Genomic DNA, 25,998 nt, shown 5'->3' with positions numbered 1-25,998 from the left:
TTTTACTATGTACTGTACCAGCAGTTATGGTTGAAATGACAATAAAAGTGACTTGACTTGAGGATCCAGAAGTGGGCTAAGAAGTTGCAGATGGAGTTCAACCTGGAGAAGTGTGAGGTGGTACACTTTGGAAGGACAAACTCCAAGGCAGAATGCGAAGTAAGTGGCAGGATACTTGGTAGTGTGGAGGAGCAGAGGGATCTGGGGGTACATGTCCACAGATCCCTGAAAGTTGCCTCACAGGTAGATAGCTTATGGGGTGTTAAGTCAAAGGATTGAGTTTAAGAGTCGCGAGGTAATGATGCAGCTCTATAAAACTCTAGTTAGGCCACACTTGGAGTACTGTGTCCAGTTCTGGTCACCTCACTATAGGAAGGATGTAGAAGCATTGGAAAGGGTACAGTGGAGATTTACCAGGATGCTGCCTGGTCTAGAGAGTATGGATTATGGTCAGAGATTAAGGGAGCTAGGGCTTTACTCTTTAGAGAGAAGGAGGATGAGAGGAGACATGATAGAGGTGTACAAGATATTAAGAGGAATAGATAGAGTGGATAGCCAGCGCCTCTTCCCCAGGGCACCACTGCTCAATACAAGAAGACATGGTTTTAAGGTAAGGGGTGGGAAGTTCAAGGAGGATATTAGAGGAAGGATTTTCACTCAGAGAGTGGTTGGTGCGTGGAATGCACTGCCTGAGTCAGTGGTGGAGGCAGATACATTAGTGAAATTTAAGAGACTACTAGACAGGTATATGGAGGAATTTAAGGTAGGGGGTTATATGGGAGGCAGGGTTTAAGGGTCAGCACAACATTGTGGGCCGAAGGGCCTGTACTGTGCTGTACTATTCTATGATCTATGTTTATTGATTACAGCTCAGCATTCAATGCCATCATACACTTGGTACTAATCAACAAGCTCCAAACCTTGGGTCTCTGTACTTCCCTTTGCAACTGGATCCTTGACTTCCTTATCAGGAGACCACAGTCAGTGCAGATCAGGTAACATCTCCCCCTCATTGACAATTGACACAGGTGAACCTCAAGGATGCCTGCATAGCCCACTGCTCTACTCTCTCTACACCCATGACTGTGTGGCTAGGCACAGCTCAAACACCATCTGCAAATTTGCTGATAACACGACTATTGTCGGCAGTATTTCAGATGTTGACGAGAAGGCATACAGGAGTGAGATACATCAGCTGATTGAGTGGTGTTGTAACAACATTTCACTCAACGTCAGTAAGACCAAGGAATTGATTGGGGACTTCGGGAAGAGTAAGTGGAAGGAACGCTTACCAGTCCTCATCGGGGATCAGCAGTCAGCTCCATCATGGACACTAATTTCCCCAGCCTCCAGGATACCTTCAAAAGCCAGCATCCATAATGAAGGACCCCCATCACCCAGGACATGCCCTATTCTCAATAATACCTTCAAGGAGGAGTACAGACTCCTCAGCATTTCAAGAACAGATTCTGCCTCTGTGCGATCAGATTTCCAAAATGGACAATGAACCCATGAACACTTCCTCAATGCTTTCCCTCTCTTTTTGCACTACTTATTTATTTTTTATACTGTTTTGTACAGCATTTTTTACTATGGGATGTATGTAGTGTACAGGGAGGGGTAGCATCTCTGGTGGCAGGCTTGTCGTTCTCAGCCTAGGGGCAGCTCATCCACCTTTGGTCCCCACCTGCCACCCAGCTCTCACCTGTGGCACCAAGTATCTGTTTGCACGCGACAGTGGCCACACCCTGGTACACCGCTTCGATAGACGGGCTAAACCATGTGAGGCAGTGATACGCCTACTTCAGCGTGCGAAGCCAGTTTTGGCAGACTGGGCAGATGAGATCAACTGCAAGATCCAATGGCCAAGAAGGTGGTGCTGCAAAGCTTTGTGGAGAGTGAAGGGCATAACAAGGCACAGAAGGTGTCATGGCTATCCACTGCAGTCAAGGAAGTCTCCAGTTATGATGATTTTTCACCTTGTGTTTCTTCCTACCCTCCCCCAACTTTCTTACTCTGATCATCTTGTGCTTCGTCCTCCCCTCTCCCACCTTCTTACTCTGACTCATCATCTTTTTTATCTCTGTCCTGATGAAGGGCCTTGGCCCAAAACATCAACTGTACTCTTTTGTGTAGTTGTTGTCTGGCCTGCTGAGTTTCTTCAGCATTTTGTGTGTGTTGCTTGGATTTCCAGCATCTGCAGATTTTCCCTTGTTTGTAATTTCACAACATATGCCAATAATATTAAACATGATTCTGATTCTGACCGTAGATTTATGGTTAAGTTTTACTGGTCCAGCTTGTTTGACTACCAAGCAAACACTGGAGGGCAGTACTGAGGGTAGCACTGATGGGTTTCCCAAAATGCATTGCTGTCTTTTCTCCTGGGCGTCTACAACAGATGACCCAGCAGTGTGGGCCCAGTCCTCACCACAACTGAGGCAATGCAGCTCCCTCACCTTTAGTCTCTCCAATAAAACAGAGAACCGAATGCAGTATTCTGTGTTACCAAAGTCCACCAGAGTCTTGTGATCCAAATAAAAATGCCCAAGACAATTACACCAGGCAATAACAAAGCAATGGTCCAGCTCCATCATTATCAAGCAATGTGCTCATGGTGTATTCCTGCAGTACTTAGTATCCAGCAGTGACCTTCAACTGTAAAATGATGTACAGGACAAACAAGTACACCTTTGATTTTGTCTGAGTGTGATGCCATCTTACCAGATGAATTATTATTATGGTCGTGTAATGTATTTTGGAGTGGGCATTAACTTGCATCTTAATAATTTAAAAAAATAAGGAAAAGGAAAATTAAGAAATGCAAAAGGGTAAAAAAACATCGTATTTTCCTTATTAAACTCCTATTATCTAAGAAATTTATTAGATACAAGTAGAGAGGTTGAATTTGGTTTTAAATATTTGATAACATTGATTTTTTCAGTTTATAATTTTTTGAATTTGAACTCTCTAATGCAGTTATGTACAAAACTACTGAAATCCTATCAGATGCTGTATGGCTGCACAATATCAAGTAACTATTCTGAAAGAATAAACCTGCCCTGCCAGCTACTATAATTAGACTTATCATGTACATGTTATTGTCCAACAACATCTTGGCATAATAAACCAACAGATAAAATCTCAAGAGAAGACAGGTTTGATACCCAACTGTCACTCACAGGTTGGTTAAAATGGAATGACTCAACACGTACTGTAGAGACAAGTCACATTCACACACTCTCCCTTTTTAATCTCATAGATCATATAATTAGAGGTCAGTCTTGCATGTCCCAAAGTAGCTCAGATTACCATGATTTTTGTCATCCCATTGATCAGATTACACTTTTACACATCTCCTTTTAAATCCTTTACAGAGAAGAGTTCAAACATGTGAACTGGGAACAGAGGTCCTTCTGCTCCACTATTTAGTGTGATCTTGACTGATCTGACTTTAACCTTAACTCTGCTTCCTTGTTTGATAAATATCTAATCCTGTATTAAAATTCCAAAGATTCAGTTTCCACTGCCCTTGAAAGACAAAAGGTTCAAAGACTCACAACCTACAGAGAGAAAAAAAAACACCTAATTTCTCCTTGCAATTGATCACCCTTACTTTAAAAAAATAGCACCTGGCTTTAGATTCTCCCAAAGGAGGAAACACACTTCCAATATTTATCTGGTTAAACCACCCTTCTTTTACATTTCAATTAGACTCTTCTGTACTCAAGGGGATATAAACTCAGCCTATCCTAAGTTTTACTTATAGAGCAATCTGTCCACTCTAGATCCTAATGTCCACGGGTGTCAATGGTTGGTGCGGACTCAGTGGGCTGAAGGGCACATTTCCATTCTGTATCTTTCTGTGACTCTATAAACATTATCTGAACTGGTCCCAATGCATCATCATCCTGTGTAAGTAAGTAGACCAGTGCTCTGCAAGGCAACTGCAGACATGGTCTGTCTAATGCCCTGTATCACTGAAGCAAGACCTTCCTACTTTTCTATTTCCCTAGTAGAACTAGAATTAGCATTGTTTTATTATTGTCACATGTACTGAGTTACATACAGATAAATACAAAACATAAATAATTTTAAAATATAATAATTTTCTATGCTTTGCTAATTACTTGTAGAGCCCACCTCTACTTTTAAGTATCAACATGAAATTTTAGGAAGGATTTCTTTCCTTGTCCTTGTATTAAACCACAATAATCCCCACCTCCTGTCTTAAGACCTTTATCATTACCTAGAATGACTGAACTAATCACTTTTTTTTCATTCTTTAATGTTAATCCTTAGAGACATAGACTACTACAAAGCTGAAACAGGCCTTTCAGCCCATCTAGTACATGCTAAACTGCCTAGTCCCACCCAGACTAATGCTCTCCATACCCCTCCCATCCAAGTACTTATCTAAACTTCTCTAAAATATTACATTCAAACTGCATCCACCACATCCATTCACATCTCATTCAAACTCGCACAACTTGAGAGTGAAAAAGTTGCCCCTCATGTTCCCCTTAAACATTTCACCTTTCACACTTTATGCATAAACTCTCGATCTAGCCTCACCCAACCTTAGTGGAAAAAGTCTGCTTACACTTACCCTATTTATACCCCTTATAATTTTGTATACCTCTATCAAATCTCCCTTTGTTCTCCTATTCTCCAGGGAAGTCTTAGCCTATTCAACTTTTCCATATAACTCAGGTCCTCAAGTCCTGGCAACATCTTTGTAAATTTTCTCTGCACTCTTTCAATATCATTTCCATAGGCAGGTGACCAGAATTGCACCCAATATACCTGTCTTATACAACTTCTCAACATTAACATCCCAACTCCTATATTTAATTGATATATGGCTAATATACCAAAAGCTCTCTTTATGCTCCTATCTACCTGTGACACCACTTTCAAGGAATTATGGATCTATATTCCCAGATCCCTCTGTTCTACTGCACTCCTCAATGCCCTACAGCTTACTATGCTGGTTTGTTCTTCCAAAGTGCAGACCTCATAATTGTCAGCATTATACTCCATTTGTCATTTTTCAGACCATTTTTCCATCTGATCCAGATCCCGTTGTAAGCTTTAATAGCATTTTTCGCTGTCCAATATTTCCCAACCTTGATGTCATCCTCAAATTTGCTTATCCAGTTTACCACTTTATCATTCCAATCATTAATATAGATGACAAACAATACTGAACCCAGTAGGGATACCTGCGGCACTCCACTAATCACAGGCTCCAACAGAGAGGCAACCATTTACTATTTTCTGGCTTCTACCTCTGAGCCAATATTGAATTCAATTTACTATTTCATCCTGAACATCAAATGTCTGATCCTTTTAGACCAACTTTCCAAATAGGACTTTGTCAACAACCTTGCTAAATTTAATGTAGACAACATCCACTGCCTTTCCTTCATCAACTTTCTTGGTAACCTCTTTAAAAAATACTCTTATAAGACTCATTAGACATGACCTACCATACACAAAGCCATGTTGATGATCACTCATCAGGCCCTAGCTCTCCATATACTTATATATTCTGTCTCTTAGAATACCTTCCAATAATTTACCCACTATTGACGTCAGGCTCACCATTCTATAATTACCCAGCTTATACTTAAAACCTTTCTTGAACAATGGAACAATGTTAGCTTTGCTCCAGTCCTCTGGCACCTCACCCGCAGCTAAAGACTCCTTAAGTACCTTTTCGAGGGCCACTACAATTTCTGCATGAGCTTTCTACAATAGCCGAGGGACACCTTATCAGGCCCTGGAGAGTTATCCACCCTAATTTGCGAGCACCTTCTTTTCTTTAATCCGACTATCGTCCATGAGCTCACTACTGGTTTGCCTTAGTTCTTTTGACTCTGTATCCATCTCCTGAGGGAAAATGGTGACTCCTTTGCTTGCATCTTCAGAAACAGCTCTATTTCCATCTTTAATATCTTTATTTTTCTCTTTCAGGTTCCTTTGAAGACCCTGACATGGAGTTACATGCTGACTTCAGTTCTTTGCAGGAATGCGACCCGTTCTCCGGGCTTCAGGACTGGCCGTTGTTCGGCACGCCAAGGGTTTGGCCTAGGAGTCCGGCTTGGATTTGGAAGCCTAACATCTCGGGTTCTGGAGAAGGTGACGTTACAGGCAGATGGGGTTGTAAAGAAAGCTTTTGGCACATTGGCTTTCATAAATCAATGTATTGAGTAAAGGAGTTGAGATGTTACGTTGAAATTTTATAAGACATTGGAGAGGCCTAATTTGAAGTATTGTGTCCAGTTTCGATAACCTACCTACAGGAAAGATGTAAATAAGATTGAAAGAGTGCCGAGAAAATTTACAGTGATGTTGCAGTGACTTGAGGACCTGACTTATAGGGAAAGGTTAAATAGGCTAGGGCTTTATTCCCCAGAACATGGAAGATTCAAGGGAGATGTGATAGAGGTATACAAAATCATGAGCAGTATAGATAGGGTAAAGACAAGCAAACTTTTTCCACTGAGGGTGAGTGAGACTACAACTTGAGGTCATGGATTAAGGGTGATAGGTGAAATGTTTAAGGGGAACATGAGGAGGAACTTCTTCACTCAGTGTGTGGTCAGAGTGCAGAACAAGTTGCCAGTGTAAATGGTGGATATGGGATCGATTTCAACTTTTAAAGGAAGTTTGGATAGATACAAGGATAGGAAGAGTATGGAGGGATATGGTCTGTGTGATGGGCAATGGGACTAGGCAGATTAATCCTTTATAAGGACTAGATGGGCCAAAGGGCCTGCTTTTGTGCTGCAGTGTTCCATAACTCTATGCAAGAGAATTGGACCATCCCTTTCCTGCTTTGCAACTATTAGTAACAACAGATTTTCAGAGTGATAAACTACGATAATAAAATTAAGAACTGCATAAAGGAAAATATGTGAAAATAATCTTAGAAATAATTGAAATTACAAATAAAGCAAGTCTTTGCTTGATCATGTTGTCAATTAAATCAAGTATAATAGGATTATAGTCTTCATTTCATCATTATTTGGGTATTTACCTGGACAAAGTCGTTGTTTGTATAAAGCTGCTCGTCAGTTAGGCTCCCACATGCACTTCTCCCCTCGACAAATTCTTCCAGTGATTCTTCTGCATCATGATCTGTGAAAGGACTCAGCCTACCTTGTATTCTAGAGCTGAAATTCTGGAAAATTAAGTAAATTAAAAAGGTGTGGCCACATCTGACCACAATTTTAACTATAAAAATGTGTGTTTTAAAACTTTAGTTCAAAACTGTGTAATTTGACATTTTTTTCGGAAGATCCTAACCATCTTGTTTTAATGCAACAGGTTCCAAAATACAGAGTTTTAAAATACAAAAAGCGGTTTGCAATCGGTCCATTCTAAGAACTTGCCCTTATCCAAATCAGCCACATCTGCCATGCAATAACAGGAGAACAGTGGAATGAATCTGCAAGAACAGATCTACGTATTTGCTATAGTTTCAAACAATCCTAACATTTTTGTCAACAGCAGAATGTTCGCAAGATTTTCATTATCTAAATTAATTCTTCTTTCTGAATGTCAGTATGTGTTTGTTGATTTGAAGTTACGGAGCTGTATCTCTGATTTGCAATTTAAATAAGCCTTTTAGAACATTTGCAGAAATGCAATGCAACTCTTTCACAGAAACAGGAGGATGAAGGACCTTGCTTTCCCCAAACGTGTAAGAAATAGTAACAAGACATAACCGAACAATAATCATCCTGCTCTGGATGATGCCTACTTAAAGAAACTAAGTATGACAGGAATGGAATTATTTGCTCAAGGGAGAAAGCATCTATTGTAAAGGGAGGCTGCTGCTCTATGAATTGCTCTGTCAGGTGTTGTCATTTTCTCAATTAAATGGTTGTGGTGGAAATAAAAAACACAGCCCCTGGATAAGTCTGCTGCAAAATGGAGGAAGGGGGAGGGGTTGTTTGTGTTTCAAAACCTATTAGTATGCATGACAAGACCTGACATGCCTATGATGAGGGTAATGCATTAAAACCATGTTGAAAGCAGAGAAATAGGGTTGGTTGATAACTCAGTATTATGTTGCTCTTGGTTATTAAATGTCATGGTTCTGAGAGATGAATGTTTCCCATTTTGGTCTGTACCAAATGACCAAAAGATGGGAGTGAGGACGTGACAGAAAGTGCTGAATCATTTACAAGTGTCAGTTACATTATGTACACCAAATGGGTACCACAGATATTAATACATCCTGACTGTTCTGTATGGCTGACAACACTTAACAACTAGATACCATGCTATAGTTGGTACACTCATTCAAAGGACAGAAGCTTTCATTTGGCAAGAAAGATTCAATATTTTATATTTGTGAAAACTGCACATTATTAATTTGGAATTAAGAAAAAAGAATATACCTCAGTTTCTGTAAAAGCTTCATAATTTTCATTAATTCTTAATTCTTCTCTGTAGTTTCTGGTTCCAGGTAAAAACACACAACCATTGTTTACATTTCTCCTTGATTGTTTTTCATCCAGATTTGGACTGTTTTCTCTTTTCTTTGCCCTTCGAATTGAGGCATACTCTGGTACGTCCATGTAAACAGCTGGTTCCATTAAACCTTGTTGGCTTTGAGTTGATATAGTAATTTCTATTCCACATCTAGGTTCAGACCGGCGATCACCAGGATTCTGTCCATAATTTGTTCCAACACTCTCGTACAATGAATCTTCAATAGTGTTCTGCTGACAAGAGAAGTCTTTAACCTGGGAATACACATGGTCCATATCTTGTACCTGCTTTCCTCCAGAAGCATGGGGCAATTCTCTGCTCTGGTGAAGCCATGAGTTTCTTGAGTCCCGATCCTCTCCCTCCTGTGAAAGTTCTGTTCCTGACAGTCGGAGATAGTCAACCTGCCAGCTTCTCAGATCTCCTACAGGAAAAGTGAATAATTTAACCACTGTATCCAGAAATACAAAACTGAAGTGTATTTTGTCATACAGTCATTTCCAGGGTGGCGGGGAATGGGGAATAAGCCAGATTTATCACTACATCACATTTCCAATAACTGGGCATTGCATAGGTGTAGAACTTGTGGGGTGCCAAAGTGTCTAAGATGTTTGCATGTAGGAAGAGACAGAACAATGCACAGAGTTCATTATCATAAGGCTTTGGATGTAGGGTTGTAAAGATAGGGGAGTGGCAAAGGGTTCAGGAAGAATGGAAGAAGAGGACAAAGGTGACTGATGAAAATGGCAGAGCAACACACATCATGAGACAGGAAAAGCTCTCTGTATGTCATTGGCCATGTGCCCAATAACCACAGAACATTACAACACAGAAACAGGCCTTCTGGCCCTTCTTGGCTGTGCCGAACCATTTTTCTGCCTAGTCCCACTGACCTGCACCTGGACCATACCCCTCCATATACCTCTCATCCATGTACCTGTCCAAGTTTTTTTTTAAATGTTAAAAGTGAACCCGCATTTACCATCTTCATCTGGCAACTCATTCCACACTCCCACCACTCTCTGTGTGAAGAAGCCCCTCCAATGTTCCCTTTAAACTTTTCCCCCTTCACCCTTAACCCATGTCCTCTGGTTTTTCTCTCCCCTAGCCTCAGTGGAAAAAGCCTGCTTGTATTCACTCTATCTATACCCATCATAATTTTATATACTTCTATCAAGTCTCCCCTCATTCTTCTACGCTCCAGGGAATAAAGTCCTAACCTATTCAACCTTTCTCTGTAACTCAGTTTCTCGAGTCCCGGCAACATCCTTGTAAACCTTCTCTGCACTCTTTCAACCATATTAATATCCTTCCTGTAATTTGGTGACCAAAACTGCACACAATACTCCAAATTCGGCCTCACCATAACATTCCAACTCTTATACTCAATACTTTGATTTATAAAGCTCTCTTTACTATCCTATCTACCTGTGACACCACTTTTAGAGAATTTTGTATCTGTATTCCCAGATCCCTCTATTCTACTGCACTCTTCAGTGCCCTACCATTTACCTTGTATGTTCTACCTTGGTTTGTCCTTCCAAAGTGCAATACCTCACACTTGTCTGTATTAAACTCCATCTGCCATTTTTCAACCCATTTTTCCAGCTGGTCCAGATTCCTCTGCAAACTTTGAAAACTTTCTTCACTGTCCACTACACTTCCAGTCTTTGTATCATCAGCAAATTTGCTGATCCGATTTACCACATTATCATCCAGATCATTGATATAGATGACAAATAACAATGGACCCAGCACTGATCACTGTGGCACACCACTAGTCACAGGCCTCCACTCAGAGAAGCAATCCTCCACTACCACTCTCTGGCTTCTCCCATTGAGCCAATGTCTAATCCAATTTACTACCTCACCATGTATACCTAGTGACTGAATCTTCCTAACTAACCTCCTATGCGGGACCTTGTCAAAGGCCTTACTGAAGTCCATGTAGACAACATCCACAGCCTTCCCTTCATCCACTTTCCATGTAACCTCCTCGAAAAACTCTAATAGATTTGTTAAACATGACCTACCACACACAAAGCCGAGTTGACTTTCCCTAATAAGTCCCTGTCTATCTAAATACTTGTAGATCCTATCTCTTAGTACTCCTTCCAATAATTTACCTACTACCGACTAAAACCAGAAAGCTTTTTCCTAACAAATTCTTTGGCAGTGGCTCTATTCAGCTGAAAGGAACATTAATGAGACTGAATAAAAGAGCAGTAATGCAACAATGAAATAGACAAATGTATTCACTGCATCCACACTTGGCTTTGTTATCAGCACACTTCCCAAACAGTGTGAAGTACAGGTGACAGAGATTGTTGGTCCTTCTCACTCATTCCTTCATTGAAACCTACAGGCCTTGTGCCACAATGATTAAACTCTTCACCCACCCTGAAAGTCATGCCAGATTTTAAACATTTTGAAGCACAGCTTTCTAACCTATCCTGAACTCATTATTTACTGTGAGCCATTGTCCCTGCTGAGTTGTTTTAACTTGAAATAGTCTTACAGATTAAACAATATGTAATACTCTGTTTTGTTTGCTTGCAAGGCTCAAGAACTACATTTGTTAAATGTTCATTTTTAAATCATCTGCGTCACCTCTTCCTCTTTGTAGCTTTCTGGTAAAATGCAGTTTATAAAGTATACAATAGCATTACTTCGTCGATTACTTACTTTCACCATTGCAGTGCATTCTGTTGGGATCATGTGCCCCTGTTTCAGGTGTGCTAACTGGTCGAAGTTGGGGGATGTAGCCTGCAGACTAAACACAATATCATGACAGTAAATAGTACATTTGGTCTAATTATTGTGTAACATATTGTCCTTAATAGTTTAGTTCATTTAAAATGTGATATTAAAATCCTCTAAAAAAAATTTAACCATATAAAGTAAATTCTAACCCAAGAAGCAGTTTATCAGGGCTTACATGCGACCCATTTTGTCATCCATCAAAACAATCCAGAGATGGTTTTAGAGTAGGGATCAGAGATCACGCCTCCAAATGCAGTAACTATTTAAGGTCCGGTGATCAGTGACCCATTGTTCAGACAATAAAGAAAATTTAATCAGAAGTAGTTGGGGGTACTAGACTGATGATTTCGTGATGGCAGAATGTAATACCTCAGGCCATCAGCCTGAACCAGCTGGTACCTCTTTCACCTTCACATCAGAAAGTAATCAGCTGGAATCCCAGTGGGCAACTGAATATTGGTTCTGGGCTGCAGTCTGAGGGCAGCACTGAGTTGAGTGCTGTACTCCTTATGGAATATTAAACTCGGCTGAACGTTTTGGATCGCAACACACAGACTGACGAGAGACAAGATTACTCCACATACTTAGCCGACATTTATCATTCAACCAACGCTACCAAAAGAGAAATCAACATGCTGTTTGCGTGTCTTTACTATTTAGAAAATCCTCTGACATTAATCTGTTCACATTTCAAGTAGTTCTACTTTAGTAAAACTCTGAATGATGTGGGAAGTTGCAAGTTCCACTGATTGCTGCTGCCAACATCTTCGAATGAAATCGATGGCCTTTGCAGCGCATAACAGTGAATAGCTTAAACAAGAGAAAATCTGCCATTGCTGGAAATCCGAGCAACCCACACAGAATACTGGAGGAGTTCAGCTGGCCAGGCAGCTTCGATGGAAAAGAGTAAACAGTGGACGTTTAGGGCCTGATGAAAGGTCTCTGCCCAAAACGTCAACTGGTTGCTCTTTTCTATAGATGCTGCCAGTTAATAGCTTACCTTGGAAATTACTGGGCAGTGACCTCAAAGGTTCATTTATTATCAAAGTATGCAACTCTGAAATTGTTCTTCTCCAGATAGCCACAAAATGAAGCAAAGAACGGTAACATGATCATCAACCCCCAAAACCCCTACTCCCCACAGAAAAAAAAAACTAAAATGGAACAGGCCCACAAAATCCCTCTCTCATGCACACTAAAAATTAGAAAGATTGAGCAAAAAATACAAAATACAAAAAGACCCATAAGAGCAAAAAAAAGTGAGAGGCCATAAAGGAAATGACAATGAATTTTAAAATAAGCAGCATTTAATCACCCTGGGTTTTGACATTTGATGAAAGCCATTATAAATCACCTGATGGACAATTATTGCTGTCATTCTGGATCCCATCAATACAGAGAGACCAACTCATAGTGCTGGCAGAGGATGCTTTTGGAAGAGCACAAGATGATTATTAAGGGTCAGGAACATCATCTTGATCTATAGATGGAAAAAGAAATGGCCTTTAATCACAAATGTGATTAAAGGCCATTTCTCTTTCCACCTCTGCTGAATATTTCTGTTCTCTGTTTTTTTTTAATTATAGATGTCCATCCAGTGCCTGCAGGTTTTAGCAATTTGATTTCAAATGTGTTCCTGAATGTATTATCTTTGCCACAAGGTGGCGATGCATCACAGTGACAGATCCACAGGCAAATTCTTTTTTAATAGCATTCTACACTTGCTAGCCAACTTGAATTGATTTTGAGAGGGTGATGTTAAGTCATTCTGGAAATCACTCCACCTTTTTTTGTTTGGGCAGGAGTCGCTGGATGTGGACCCCTATTATTGATCTGTATCAACAGTTTACAATATAAGTTTTTCACAGTATCTTGGCACATGGAACAACGATAATAATCAAATACCAATATATTTCCAATTCAGGGTGATATGGGACTTTGAAGGGAGCCTGCAGGAGATGGTTTAACCATACACCTACTGCTCTTGACAATTTTTCTGGTAGAACGATAGATTGGCAAATGCTTTAAAAGACACCTTCCTGAACTGCTGCAATACATCATATAGATACCACAAAACAGCATCATGATGAGGTGAAGGAACACTTAAGGAGCTCAGCAACTGAAACAGAATTTCTATGATAATTGCAGTTAAAGAACTTACCATACCAACCAACTTCACACCTTCAGCCTTAATTTTTTTTTCCTTATTGTTTCTGCCACATAAACATAAAATAATTGTTTTATACTGAAATGTATACGATTCCTTACTCCTACTTAAATAACAGATTTACTTTTAATATTTAATGTTTTGTCTACAAAAGTGACTACAAAGTTGCATTTATTGTCAAATCCATCTCTAAAAATTCATCTATATTTTGAGTAAAAGACAAATTACACACATAGTAAAAGATGCTAATCCCTATAAAACATTGAATTAAACTGTTCTGGTGTCAGTTGAGAGAAATAATGGAGAATTGGCAAAGGTAGCTGATTTCAGGTTCCACACCACCCTCAGCCCTCCTACCCCCACCTCCATCAAAGACTGGCTGCTAAACATGACTGGGTGCTTAGAGCCTCATCCATTGACACCAACTTTAAATGGCAGGTTGATATGCGATTTTGTGTTATTTTTTGGGGTACTTGATGATTTGTCAATCTTCTAAGGTGAGAAGTTTTCCTGGCAAAATGGAATTCCCTTGTGTAAGACAAATACTATGAATATTGCCTGGCATGTCTCACTGGACTAGCTTCTCACATTGAGGTTGGGAGAGTGAATTTTACTGTAGGGACCTATTGATTAAAATAAACACTTATACTTGCATTACACTCTCCTTTTCCCGATGTTGGTTTTAGATTTACATCTATTGAATCTACTGAGTGGCTTTGCAAAAGTCGAGCATTTAAGTGCTTAAGCGTGTTGAAAATTCCGGACCATTATTCCTGGATGATGAAAAGTATGACAACATGGTGCTGATAGAACTTGACATTTGTCCAATTAATCCACAACAGAGATCTATTAAGCAAACAGGAAGCTTAAGGAACTAACCCAATGTAGCAGATAATGCAAAGAATGGCCAATATCTTGTAGCCCCGAAAATCCCAATAATGGAAGCATATCACAAACGGTGAGCAACTAAAGTGCAGTTTCTGTTGGAATGTGGGAAAATATTGATACATAGAAATACATATTATTTTCCTAATTTCAAAACAGCTTTCTTCAGCTGATACACAAAAGGTCTTGCCATCCAGTTGAAGCATTAGTATGCACAAAATCTGTACAGGCTACTGCATTCAGACGAAGGCTGAATTAAGTACAGTTTTTACCTATTCAGACTGCAAATCCCTCAATGATGATAAATGGCAAATATTTAACAAGCTGGTTTTGCTATTAGTATGCTTTGATGTACTCTTCTTCTGTGCATCTTGAATATGTTGGCTAGTTTTCTATTTCCATAATTGCCGATATCAACATATAACTGTGGCTTACGCTGACTTGCTTGGCAATCACTCATCCTTACTGAGGATGAAACTGAAAGCACATTGGCACATTTTGTAAGGGCATGACTTGGAACATGCTATTTGAGACATCAAATTATCAGTCCCATAAACATCTTCAAATTTAAATTTTTAAGCTAATTAATGTTGCATACACATATACCATTGTGGTTGAAAACATTTCCTGTGTCACATTTGTCTTTTGCACATTTGTTAGCAACATAGAATAAAATATTTTAATCGACTGAGTCCTAGCTGAGTCACAGAGCAATGCACTCCCCACTAATTTCTCACAAAGTCTAATTTCACCACACTGTCATCAACCTTCCCCCAGATTCTCCCTTCTACACAAGGGACAATTTATAATGGCTAATCAACAGCTTTGGGGACCTGGGTTCATCCGGAACTGGGAAAATGTCTGTCTGCAGCTTGCTAGTTCACCCTGTCGTTGCATGAGTTTCCTCTGGGTGCTCTTAATTTCTCTCACTACCCAAAGTTACTTCTCTCCAGAATAAACTTCCTACTAAAGTTAAATGGTTTTATGGGGTGTTGGGTGTGTAAGGGAGTTGGTGATGTAATTTACAAGGGTACAGGAAAATACACAGAGGCGGAACAGATCTTTATGGGATTGTTCCTCTGGTGCTAACATGGACCAGTTGGCCCAAATGACCAAATGCTGTAAGTACTGTATAAAACTTAAAACTGCAGGAATTACAGTACAATACAAAGATTTAAAAACCTTAAGTAAGTTTTCTTCAGTTTTTTACTTTTGGAAAATTACTTCACATTATGGTTTCTACTATTTATTTACTCAACATTTAGCTCTAGGAGTCTTAATTAATCTGAATACTATAAAAGTAAATAAAGTGCCAGAGTCTTTTACCTTTTATTATTGAAGTATTAGGTGATCTAAATTAACTTTGAGGTAAATATGACTAATAGACTGCACTTCTAATATTGAACAGAAAATGTAATACTACTCTGCAATATTCATTACCATTTTCAGCTCTCTTTGAGTTTCGGTTGCCTTTAACCAGAATTGAACCAATCTTGCATCTAACAAGAAGACTGCATTGCTCAGATGTACAAGCAAAGACTGTTGCAAAGTCACTCAGTTTTAATCTGAAAAGGTTTCTGGCTTATAAGAAACTGAACATTTTATAATTTTTCAGTTACTTATCCCATAAGTGTCAGCAGCTTTGTTTTACAGTTCCAGGGGCATGTTATTTGCATAGCGCTTCCTATTCCAAATCATGTTGGCTACTTCTTCCTCCACTGAGTCAAAGTATATTTATTATCGAAGTATATATACATCACCATATACTAACCTGAGATTCATTTTCTTGCAGGCATTTACAGGAAAAATGAAGAATTAGAATTTGTGAAAATCTATATATAAATAAAAATCTGGCTAACAGCCAATGTGATAAAGAAGTCACCTGTGAGTTGTGGAATCAGCTTAGAGTGGTAATGAGTGAAGTTATCTACACTAGTTGGGGAACTAGATGATTGTAATTGTTCCTGAGCCTGATGGTGTGGGACCTGAGAATTCTGTACCTCCTACCTGACTGCAGCATTGAGAAGAAGGTACGGCCTAGATGGCGGGGGTGGGAGGATGGAGTCCTTGATGATAGTCACTGCTTTCTTGTGACAGTGCTCCTCATAAATGTGCTCAGTGGTTGAGAAGGCTTTGGCTGTAAGGACTGGGCTGTATCCACCTCTCTCTGTATGGGTGTCCGTCCTTGGGCATTGGTATTTCCATCCCAGGCTGTGATGCAACCTCTCCACTGTGCATCTATAGAAGTCTGTCACTTCTAAGAAAGCAGAAGTGCTGTTGTGCCTTCTTTGTAAAGGCACTTACATGCTGGTCCCAGGACACGGTAGTGTAGTGGATAGCACAAAGCTCTACACCACAAACAACTCGGGTACAATTCCCGCCACTACCTTTAAGGAGCTTGTACGTTCTCTCCGCAACTGCATAGGTTTCCTTCGACTGCTCTGATTTCCTTCCACAGTCCAAAGATGTACCAGTTAGTAGGTTAATTGGCCATTGCAAATTGTCCCGTGATTAAATTGGGGTTGCTGAGCAATGGGGCTCGAAGGGCCATTCTGCACTGATTCTCAATGAAATTTAAAAAAATATATTGTATCCTCTGATATGATAACACCAATGAATTTAAAGTCACTGGGCTCCTCTACCTTCGATGGACATTGGAGGTTATGGTAGAAGCTATAGACAAATGTGTTTAGTAGGGCATAAATATGGTTAGCTAGATATGGTATGCTTTGTGGAAACCCTTTTCCACATAGACTGTCTAACCTGTTGATTGTTTCTAGCATTTTCTGTTTTTATTTCATATTTCTAGCACTTAAAAAAAATTCATGCAATACTTTAGACAAATGACTGTGTCTTCGCCAGGAGCGTATTCATCTCTTTTTCTAACGCTGGGAATGCCATTCATCAATTAGAATTGTTTTTAGGACATGTTCATATGGTTTTTGAACGTCACAAGCTTTTAATTGTTTTTTTCTCTGCAGAATGAGTCTGCAGAAACTGAACTGGAAGGGAAGTGGTGCAGAGACTGTGCCACAGATGATCATATACCAGTTGAATGTGACACCTTCAGCATAACATGGCTCTTCAGGACTTCTTTGCAAATGCATGCATCTTTCTAAAGCACCTGAGAGAAACACTGCATAATCGTCCCAGGTCTGGTATACTTCAGAGGGAATCAGGAGAAGCAAGTTCCTGCCTGACCAATACTTACTCTGCAGTGACCAACCTCATACCAGTTGCTTCAATTTAAACACAGTTTCTGTGTATAGGCAGCCCATAATCTCTTAAACCTGGCATATTAGCACAAGTAGCAATAAACACTTGTGTTTACACACAACATCCGGAGTAAGTTGGCCACGTGTTTGTTCACTGGTGCTAGGTAGAACCACGTTAATGCATTTCTTCACACACTAGCAGGCAGGAACATTGGCAAGGGGAAAGGAGTTTGCATGAAATTAAGCACATTTTCAGCAGAGACAGAAATTATCCATTGCAGCTTACCTTGGGCAGGAAGTACAGAGGAATGAGAGCAACACCAGGAAAAGCAGAGCGCCTCCAGACACCAGTAAACCATACAGTGCCAGTGAAGGATGACTCTCCTGTGTGAGTCCTGTCCTCTTGAACAATTGCAGATGGAGAGGAGCCATAATCTTCTGTCAGTCACACTCTCGACTGTGGAGCAGAATCAAATAATCAAAGACTATCAAAAAGCCCAATTTATCGCTGTTACATACTTTACTGACATTTGAATCACAAGTACATTTTGAAATGCTAGGCAGCATCCTTTAGTACATCTCTGTTAACATTTATTTTGCTTTATAGTGTTTAACCAAGGAGTCAGAAGATGTGTTTTGATAATCAATACCATTTCAGTCGTACTCCCACCAGTTGCAGCTCCCCCTTTGAAAAATATTAACATAAAGGGTGCCTTAGCTGCCTTCTCAAAAAGGGATGGGGAGGTTGGAGGGAAGCTCGCAGTCTTCAGTTCACTCAGGCAGGCAACAAGAACAGCTCTTGAAATGTGATGAAATCCATCCTCAGATTTCTCTTTACAGCACAGTCTGCCCATTTGCATAAACAGGGGTATTTACCCCTTAGAGGCTCTTCTGTCATTCAACAGATTGTGACTGATTCTTTATCACAATACCATATTCCCTAGTATATATATAGCTCTTCATGCCTTCTGCATCTAGAAATCCATCTAGCACCTTCTTAAGTATATTCAGTGACTTGGTTTCAGTATTCCAGAGGATTACACTCTCTTTAAGAAAGTTTTCCTCATCTCAATTCGAAATGGCTTAACCCACAGCCAGAGGCTAAGACCACTGATTAGAGATATTCTATTCAGGAGATGCATCCACTCCGTCAAGCCCTGATAAAATTCTGCAGCTTTCAAAGAGGACTCCTTTCATTCTTCTAAACTCTAGTGAATACAGACCTAGTCAACCTAGACTCTCATTGAACAACAAACCTGCCATCCCAGGAATCAGTCTGGTGGTCTCTGTTGTGCTTCCAATACGAGAAATACGTCTATTCTTATGTAAGACCAGTCTCACATTGAAGCCAAGGTATTCAATTCAATTCAATTTAAAGTACATTTGCTGATGACATGGTATTGTGGATAGTGTAGAGGGCTGTCAGAGGTTACAGCAGGACATCAATAGGATGCAAAATTGGGTTAAGAACTGGCAGATGGAGTTCATTCCAGATATAAGTGTGAGGTGGTTCATTTTGGTAGGTCATACATGATGGCAGGATACAGTTGGCCCTCCTTATCCAGAAGGGATTGGTTCCAGGACCCCTCACGGATACTAAAAAATGCGGATGCTCAAGTCCCTTATATAAAATGGCGTAGTATTTGCATATAACCTATGCACATCCTCCCGTATACTTTAAATCATCTTTAGATTACTTATAATAAATATACAATGTAAATGCTATGTAAATAGTTGTTACACTGTCTTGTTTAGGGAATATTGACAAGAAAAAATACTGTACATGTTTCTCTCGCTCACAACACAAGCAGCGAACGAACGAGACACGAGGCGAATAATGATCAAACAACGAGTAAAACTTCTAATCATCTCTAGATTACAGAACTTATAACACCTAATACAATGGAAATGCTATGTAAATTGTTGTTACACTGTCTTGTTTGGGGAATATTGGCAAGGAAAAAAAACTGTACATGTTCCTCTTGCTCACAACACAAGCAGCGAACGAACGAGCCGTGAGGCGAACAATGATCAAATGACAAGTAAAACTTGTAATACTTGTACAGTAGTTGTCACACTGTCTTGTTTAGGGAATACAAGGACACTTTGGAGGAGGCTCAATAATACTGAAGTCAGGAACGAATAATGCTCGAACAACAAGTGCTGAAAGAGCACTTCTGGGTTTTCTCGATTCGCGGTTGGTTGAATTTGTGCATGCGGAACGTGGGTAAGGAGAGCCGACTGTATAGTAATAATGGTAAGACTCCTGGCAGTGTGGAGGATCAGAGGGATCTTGGGGTCCGAGTCCATAGGACACTCAAAGCTGCTGCGCAGGTTGACTGTGTGGTTAAGAAGTCATACGGAGCTTAGAAAAATAGAGGGCTATGGGTAACCCTAAGTAATTTCTAAAGTAAGTACATGTTCGGCACAGCATTGTGGGCCGAAGGGACTGTATTGTGCTGTAGGTTTTTTTATGTTTCTATGTTTACATTTATTATCAAAGAATGTATAAATTATACAGCCTTGAGATTTGTTTGCTTACAGGTATTCACAAAGCAAGAAACCTGAAAGAACCCAATTAAGGAAAAAAAATTAAAAGACCAATACCCGACTTGCAAAAGAAAGTGGAAAAAATACACAAATCACGCAAGCAATTGAAGAAAACAACATTCTGAACCAAAATAGATTCCTTAGGTCGGAACCCCGGAACAAGCCCCAAACCTCACTTATCAGTTCATCAGACTAGCAGGCACATTATATTAGGTCATTTTCTTATCTATGACTCCTTAAGATTTCAACTCTGAATAAAAATTGGGATGCAGATTTACTAGTTTGGCTAATAACATCATGCACTTGAAGGTAGCATTTCACACTGAGAGCATGGCACTTTTCATGGGTGCAATCAATGAGTTGTCAGTGCATCGAGGGTCTCCAGTTTTCTCTTGCTTTCCATCTATCCACTGACAATTTATAGCTATCCTATTCATCTTCCCTTATTTGTTGCTGCATGCCAATCTTATCAATTTATATTTCTTAGAAATATTTATTTACTGAGATTCAGCACTGAATCGACCCTTCCAGCTCTTCGATCCAGACTGCCTAGCAATCCCCCAATTTAATCCAAGCCTAATCACAGCACAATTTACCAAAACCAAATAACCTATCCGGGAGAACATGCAAACTCCTTACAAGCAGTGATGGGACTTGAACCTGGGTTGTCTTATACTGTAAAGCAGTGTGCTGACCACAGTGCCATTTATAAATTAGAAAGCTACTCACCAACAACTGCTTCCTCATAGAAGGTATTAATTCAACCCTTTATAACTTCACCAGGTCAAATATGATATTCTTCAGGCGTGAAGTTGATAAAAATGACTGTTGTCACAGCTGCTCCCTCTTCCACTGTTGTGCAAGTACTGAGGTTGAAACTCCTGCTTTCTCCGTGAGATGCGTACAAACTGCGGTCGACACAGAAGGCAAATAACCTCCCACAAGCTTGTTGCAAAACCTGGCAAGAATTGCACAACACTGACACAGTGGGTGATTTTCTTTTACTGTTTGCTCCTTGAGCCCCTTGATGCCTTTTACATCTAGAAACCTACCCAACATCTTCTTAAATATATTTAGAGACTTCACCCCAACCCGCTCTGTGGAAGAAAATTCCATATATCCAACAACCTCCAGGTGAAGAAAGTTTTCCTTGGCTTAGTCCTAAATATCTTACCTCAGGTTGTAAGACTGTGATTCATTGTCTTAGACCCTTTGACAATGAATCAGCCTTTCTCTAACCAGCCAGTCAAGCCCCACCAAAATCCTGTCTGTTTCATTGAAATCTCTTCTTTCATCCAAACTCTATTGAACACCAGCCACATCAGTGTCCTCATATGGATAATTCTGTCATTGCAGGAGGCAATATGGTAAACATTTGCTGTACTCCCTCCCCTGGCAAGCACATTGTGAGTAAGGAGACTAAAACTCTGCTCAGCATTTTGGGTGTGATCTCACCAAAGTCCTGAATAATTCTGGAACAACATCCTTCTTCCTGTATGCCAAACCTCCTGCAATTAAGGTAAACATACCTTTTGTTTCTTTAAACACTTGCTGTAATACCATGTTTGCTTTTAGAGACTGGTGTGCAAAAAGATTTATATCAATGCTCTTTTAATAAAGATCAGCTTTATTTGTCACATGTCTGTCGAAACATACAGTGAAATGCCACAATTTCGGTGCCGACATAGGAAGCCCGCAACTTACTAACCATACGTCTTTGGACTGTGGGAGGGAACCCATGAGGTTGCAGGCAGAACGTACAGATTCCTGACAGACGGCAACAGGAAATGAACTTCTATTACTGATGCTATAAAATGTTATGTCAGCCTCTAATTTGTTGTGCTATTGATCTATTAATATTTAAATAGCCTGCCTTTCTATTTTTCCTACCAAAGTGGACAGCTTCACCTTCTGAAAACCTAAATGCACAACATTCACTACTTCCCCCTTATCTAGTCTAGCAGTTACAGCCTCAAAATATCCCGAGATTTATCCTATTCCCTTTCATAAATCTATGCTGACATAGTCTAATGATGTTGATATTCTCTGGTATCTTGTCATGTTTCGTTTATAATAGACACCAGCATCTACTGATCTTAAGCTAACAGTTCCATTATTTTCAACAGCATTACTTAAAAAATTAGTAATTCCCTTTAACTGTCTTTTATCAGACTCATTGTTTCCTAGAACTTCCCTAAATTATTGGTGTCCTCGTCCATGATGACAGAAGCACAAAATTTGTTATTGTTTTTCTGTTCCTTTGATTCCACCATTGTAAATCTTCCCATTTCTGACAGTAAGGGGCCTATTTGGGGTTTACTCCTATTAAAAACCAGTGAGCTGGCAAGGCCATTGTTGCCAGAATCTCAGATGGAGATGAGAGGGCACAGAGGAGCAAGATATACCAGGTAGTTGAGTGATGCTGTAGAAACAACCTTGCACTCAATGCCAGTAGGACCAAAGTGGTGATTGTGGACTTCGGAACAAGTAAGACAAGGCAACAAAAACCAACCCTCACAGAGGGATCAGAAGTAGAGAGAGTGAGCAATTTTGAGTTTCTGGGCGTCAAGATCTTGGAGGACTCAACCTGGTCCCAACATATTGATGCAGTTATAAAGGAGGTAAGACTTGTTATTTTTCTTTAGGAGTTTGAAGAGATTTGGTTTGTCACCGAAAACACTCAAAAACTTCTACAGATTTACCTTGGAGTGCATTCTGACAGGCTGCATCATTGGCTGGTATTGAGGGGGTGGGGGTGGGGGGGGGTGTCTACTGCACAGGAATGAAAGAAGCTACAGATAGCTGTAAAATTAGTCAGCTCCATCATGGGTTCTAGCCTCCATAGTATCCAAGACATTTTCAAGGAGTGGTGGCTCAGAAAGGTGACGTCATTATTAAGGATCCCCTTTACCAAAGACATGCTCTCTTCTCATTGTTACCATCAGGAAGGAGGTACAGGAGCCTGAAGGCACACACTCAGCGATTCAGGAACTGCTTCCTCCTCCCTGAATGGACATTGAACCCATGAACACAACCTCACTTTTTGTTGTTATTTCTATTTAACACTATTTTAATTTAACTATTTAATATGCATTCATAACTATATACTTACTGTAATTCATTTATTTGCTTTTTTTCAATATTTATCATGCATTGCTTTGTACTGCTGCTGTTAACTTAACACATTTCATGACATATGCCAGTGATATTAAACCTGATTCTGATCTATTACTGGCTTTGTCACTAAATAAAGAGGAGCAGGGAAGACGAATCAAGGCTGGAAAGAAAGACTTTCTTTAAAAACTGAAGTTTTATTTTCGCTCTGGGGCAATGAGGAGCAGCATTGTCTTTTGTAGCCCCAGAAGAAATGTTAATCTCTTCTGTGACTCAGGTTCCAACCCACCTCTCAATGCAAGGCTTCCCTCATTCCATGAAAACTCTCCATTCCTTTAGGGGCTGCCAAGTGAGCACTTGCTTCATTTTACCGGGCAGTAACCAATCTGCTCATTCAGCAGAAGCATCTGACCAGGGTGTGCAGTTTGCTTTGGGAATTAAAGTTGCCCTAAACCACATTGCTGAGGACAGGCTGGTTTGTTCGTCTCTGATCCGTTTGACTTCTACCCTGAATGAAGACTGTGGTTCAGATGTACTATTTTGACTAATAATAGAACATGACCTAAGATAGCTCTTCACAGTATATGGCATTTTTTTGTGAACAAAATTAATTGTCAGTGTAGAGAGACTCATGCCCATTTTTCTTGTTTTCCACTTATCCACCTACTGAATATTTCTCTCTATCTTTCCAGCTGTAAACTTTAATTCACCTTTCCTTACTACGTTGATGTCTTTTATCTTGGCAACTTGTCAGTGTGCATTTGTTTGAAGTTTTCCTACCCTAGTGACCTACTTTCTGTTATTCCTCACCAAAAATTCTATAATCTGAGATATTACTTCATGTCCTTATAGTTTCAACAGGTCAGATGGTTATCCTTGGGTGAATGATTCGCTCCTTGAGTTTGGTAAAAATTATTGTTGTCAACAAGAATGCAACTGTTACCTTTGCCACCGCTGTCACAGACTGAAACATATTTAAGTAATGAAGACGAAACTCCTGTTTTCTGCCTGTGAAATGTTCTAGCCGTGGTTGACACAGTAGGTGGATAACCTCCTACAATGTTGTTGTGACACCTGACAAGAATTGTACAACGTTGACATAATAGCTGACTTGTTTTTAATGCTATTTTCTCAACTGCTTGATGTTGTTTGTGTCGAGAACCCTACATACTTTATTCTTTAAAATACTTCAACACCTGGTTGCCTTCTGTGGTAGAAAATTCACCACCCTCTGAGTGAAAAAGTATCTCCTCAATTCATACCTAAATGCCTTACCCCCATACATAAAACTGTCACCCATGGGTCTAGACACAATATTTCCTCAGTCTGGGGAAAAGTTCTCCCAACATCCATGCTATGTATATGTTAGAATACTGTATGCTTCAGTGAAATTCCCTCATTCTTCAAAATTGTAATAAATGCATGCTTTGTCAATCTAGTTTCTTCTCACAGGACTGTTGCTATCCCAGGAGTCAGTCTGGTGAACTTTTACTGCACCCCCTCCATGACATGTATATCCTTTCCTAAACAAGGAGACCAAAACAGCACACATTACTCCAGTTGTGGTCTCTCCCCTCAGCTCCATCAAGCCCCAGTTCCCAACTTCTGTTCAGCTTGTTGCAGACACTGACATGTCAAAGACATGTTGCTTACGATTTTCTGTTCTTTGGATTTAGTTCTAGAAGAGATGAAAGGAGAGAATATTTGAAAAGTTGGGTCTATATAAAAAAAACGGAAACATCTCAGTTTCCAATTAGTGGTGTTGCTGCTTGACAACTCCAGCCACCTGGCTTCAGTCCTATCCTCAGTGATGTCGGTGTGAGCTTTGTATATTCTCCCTATGACCGCATGGGCGTTTGATGGTTTGCTTGACTCAGTAGGCCAAAAGGCCTATTTCTATTCTCTGTTCCTCTGTGAAACTCAGAATTGACATCTGGAGCAGTGTAACGTTGCGGTTAGCGCATTTGCTTTAAAGTGCCAGCTATTACACGTCGGGGTTCGATTCCCACCACTGCCCGAAAGGAGATTTCACGTTCTCCGCCTGACCTCACTGCTTCCTCTGGGTGCTCCAGTTTCCTGCCACATTCCAAAGACATAGAGTCAGGGTGAGTAACACGTCAACATGCTACATTGGCGGCGGAAGTGTGGTGACATTTACGGCTCGCCCCCGGCACAATCTTCACTGATTTGAGTTTGATGCGAATGACGCTTTTCGCTGTATGTTTAGATGAAAATGTGACAAATAAAGCTAAGCTTTAATCTTTATCTGATCAGATTCTTAATAACCAAAGTACAATTGAGATTCTCATGTAACTTTAGGCAACATTCCTCCATTCCCTTGTCCTGCACCCATTACTGGCTTCCAATATATTTGACATCTTCCTCACTGTCGCGAGTTTTCTTTCTAGAGACGCTGTCGCTCTTTATCCTCCAATACTGTGGTAGACCACTCATCAGTTTTATCACTTCTCTCTGCACACAGTGAGTGCTATAAAACACTCAGCCTATTATTATTTGTCCAATTCAAAACACCGATGACTTTCACAACATGAAAGCTTAACTAAATCAGAAAATTTACTGCTCTTTCAAACAGGCACACAACTTTGAGAGAAAGAGTTCCTAGAACACGCCGTGCCTTTCCTAATCTTAAGATGTCCGAAAGTCTTTTACAGACAACAAAAAATATTTTTGAAGTTTGGTTGAGTATTATAATGTAGGAAGAGGAACCATTTTCATGTTATAGGTCTTTGCTGACAATGAGAAGATTAGGGAAGTCTTGCAAATGCTGATTTCATCATG

The 25,998-nt window shown here is 40.0% G+C and overlaps 1 protein-coding gene across 2 annotated transcripts in view; it reads right to left on the bottom strand.

The window, feature by feature from the left end:
* Positions 1-25,998, bottom strand: part of LOC140736079 (phosphoprotein associated with glycosphingolipid-enriched microdomains 1-like) — a 91,827-nt gene that overhangs the window by 30,707 nt on the left and 35,122 nt on the right. The window contains exons 1-6 of one of the 2 annotated variants that reach the window (XM_073061819.1): positions 20,815-20,900; positions 17,822-17,992; positions 13,430-13,481; positions 11,191-11,278; positions 8,415-8,929; positions 7,046-7,189 (exon numbers count right to left, since the gene is read on the bottom strand). In XM_073061819.1, the coding sequence (XP_072917920.1) occupies positions 7,046-7,189; positions 8,415-8,929; positions 11,191-11,278; positions 13,430-13,481; positions 17,822-17,967 (945 nt within the window). In that variant the 5' untranslated portion in view covers positions 17,968-17,992; positions 20,815-20,900. Of the gene's footprint in view, positions 1-7,045; positions 7,190-8,414; positions 8,930-11,190; positions 11,279-13,429; positions 13,482-17,821; positions 17,993-20,814; positions 20,901-25,998 lie in introns of those variants that run through there. The other variant, XM_073061818.1, reaches the window with a different exon arrangement.

This window comes from Hemitrygon akajei, chromosome 11 (genome assembly GCF_048418815.1).
Source record: "Hemitrygon akajei chromosome 11, sHemAka1.3, whole genome shotgun sequence".
Lineage (NCBI taxonomy): Eukaryota > Metazoa > Chordata > Chondrichthyes > Myliobatiformes > Dasyatidae > Hemitrygon > Hemitrygon akajei.
This window is presented reverse-complemented; position numbering and strand designations above follow the sequence as displayed.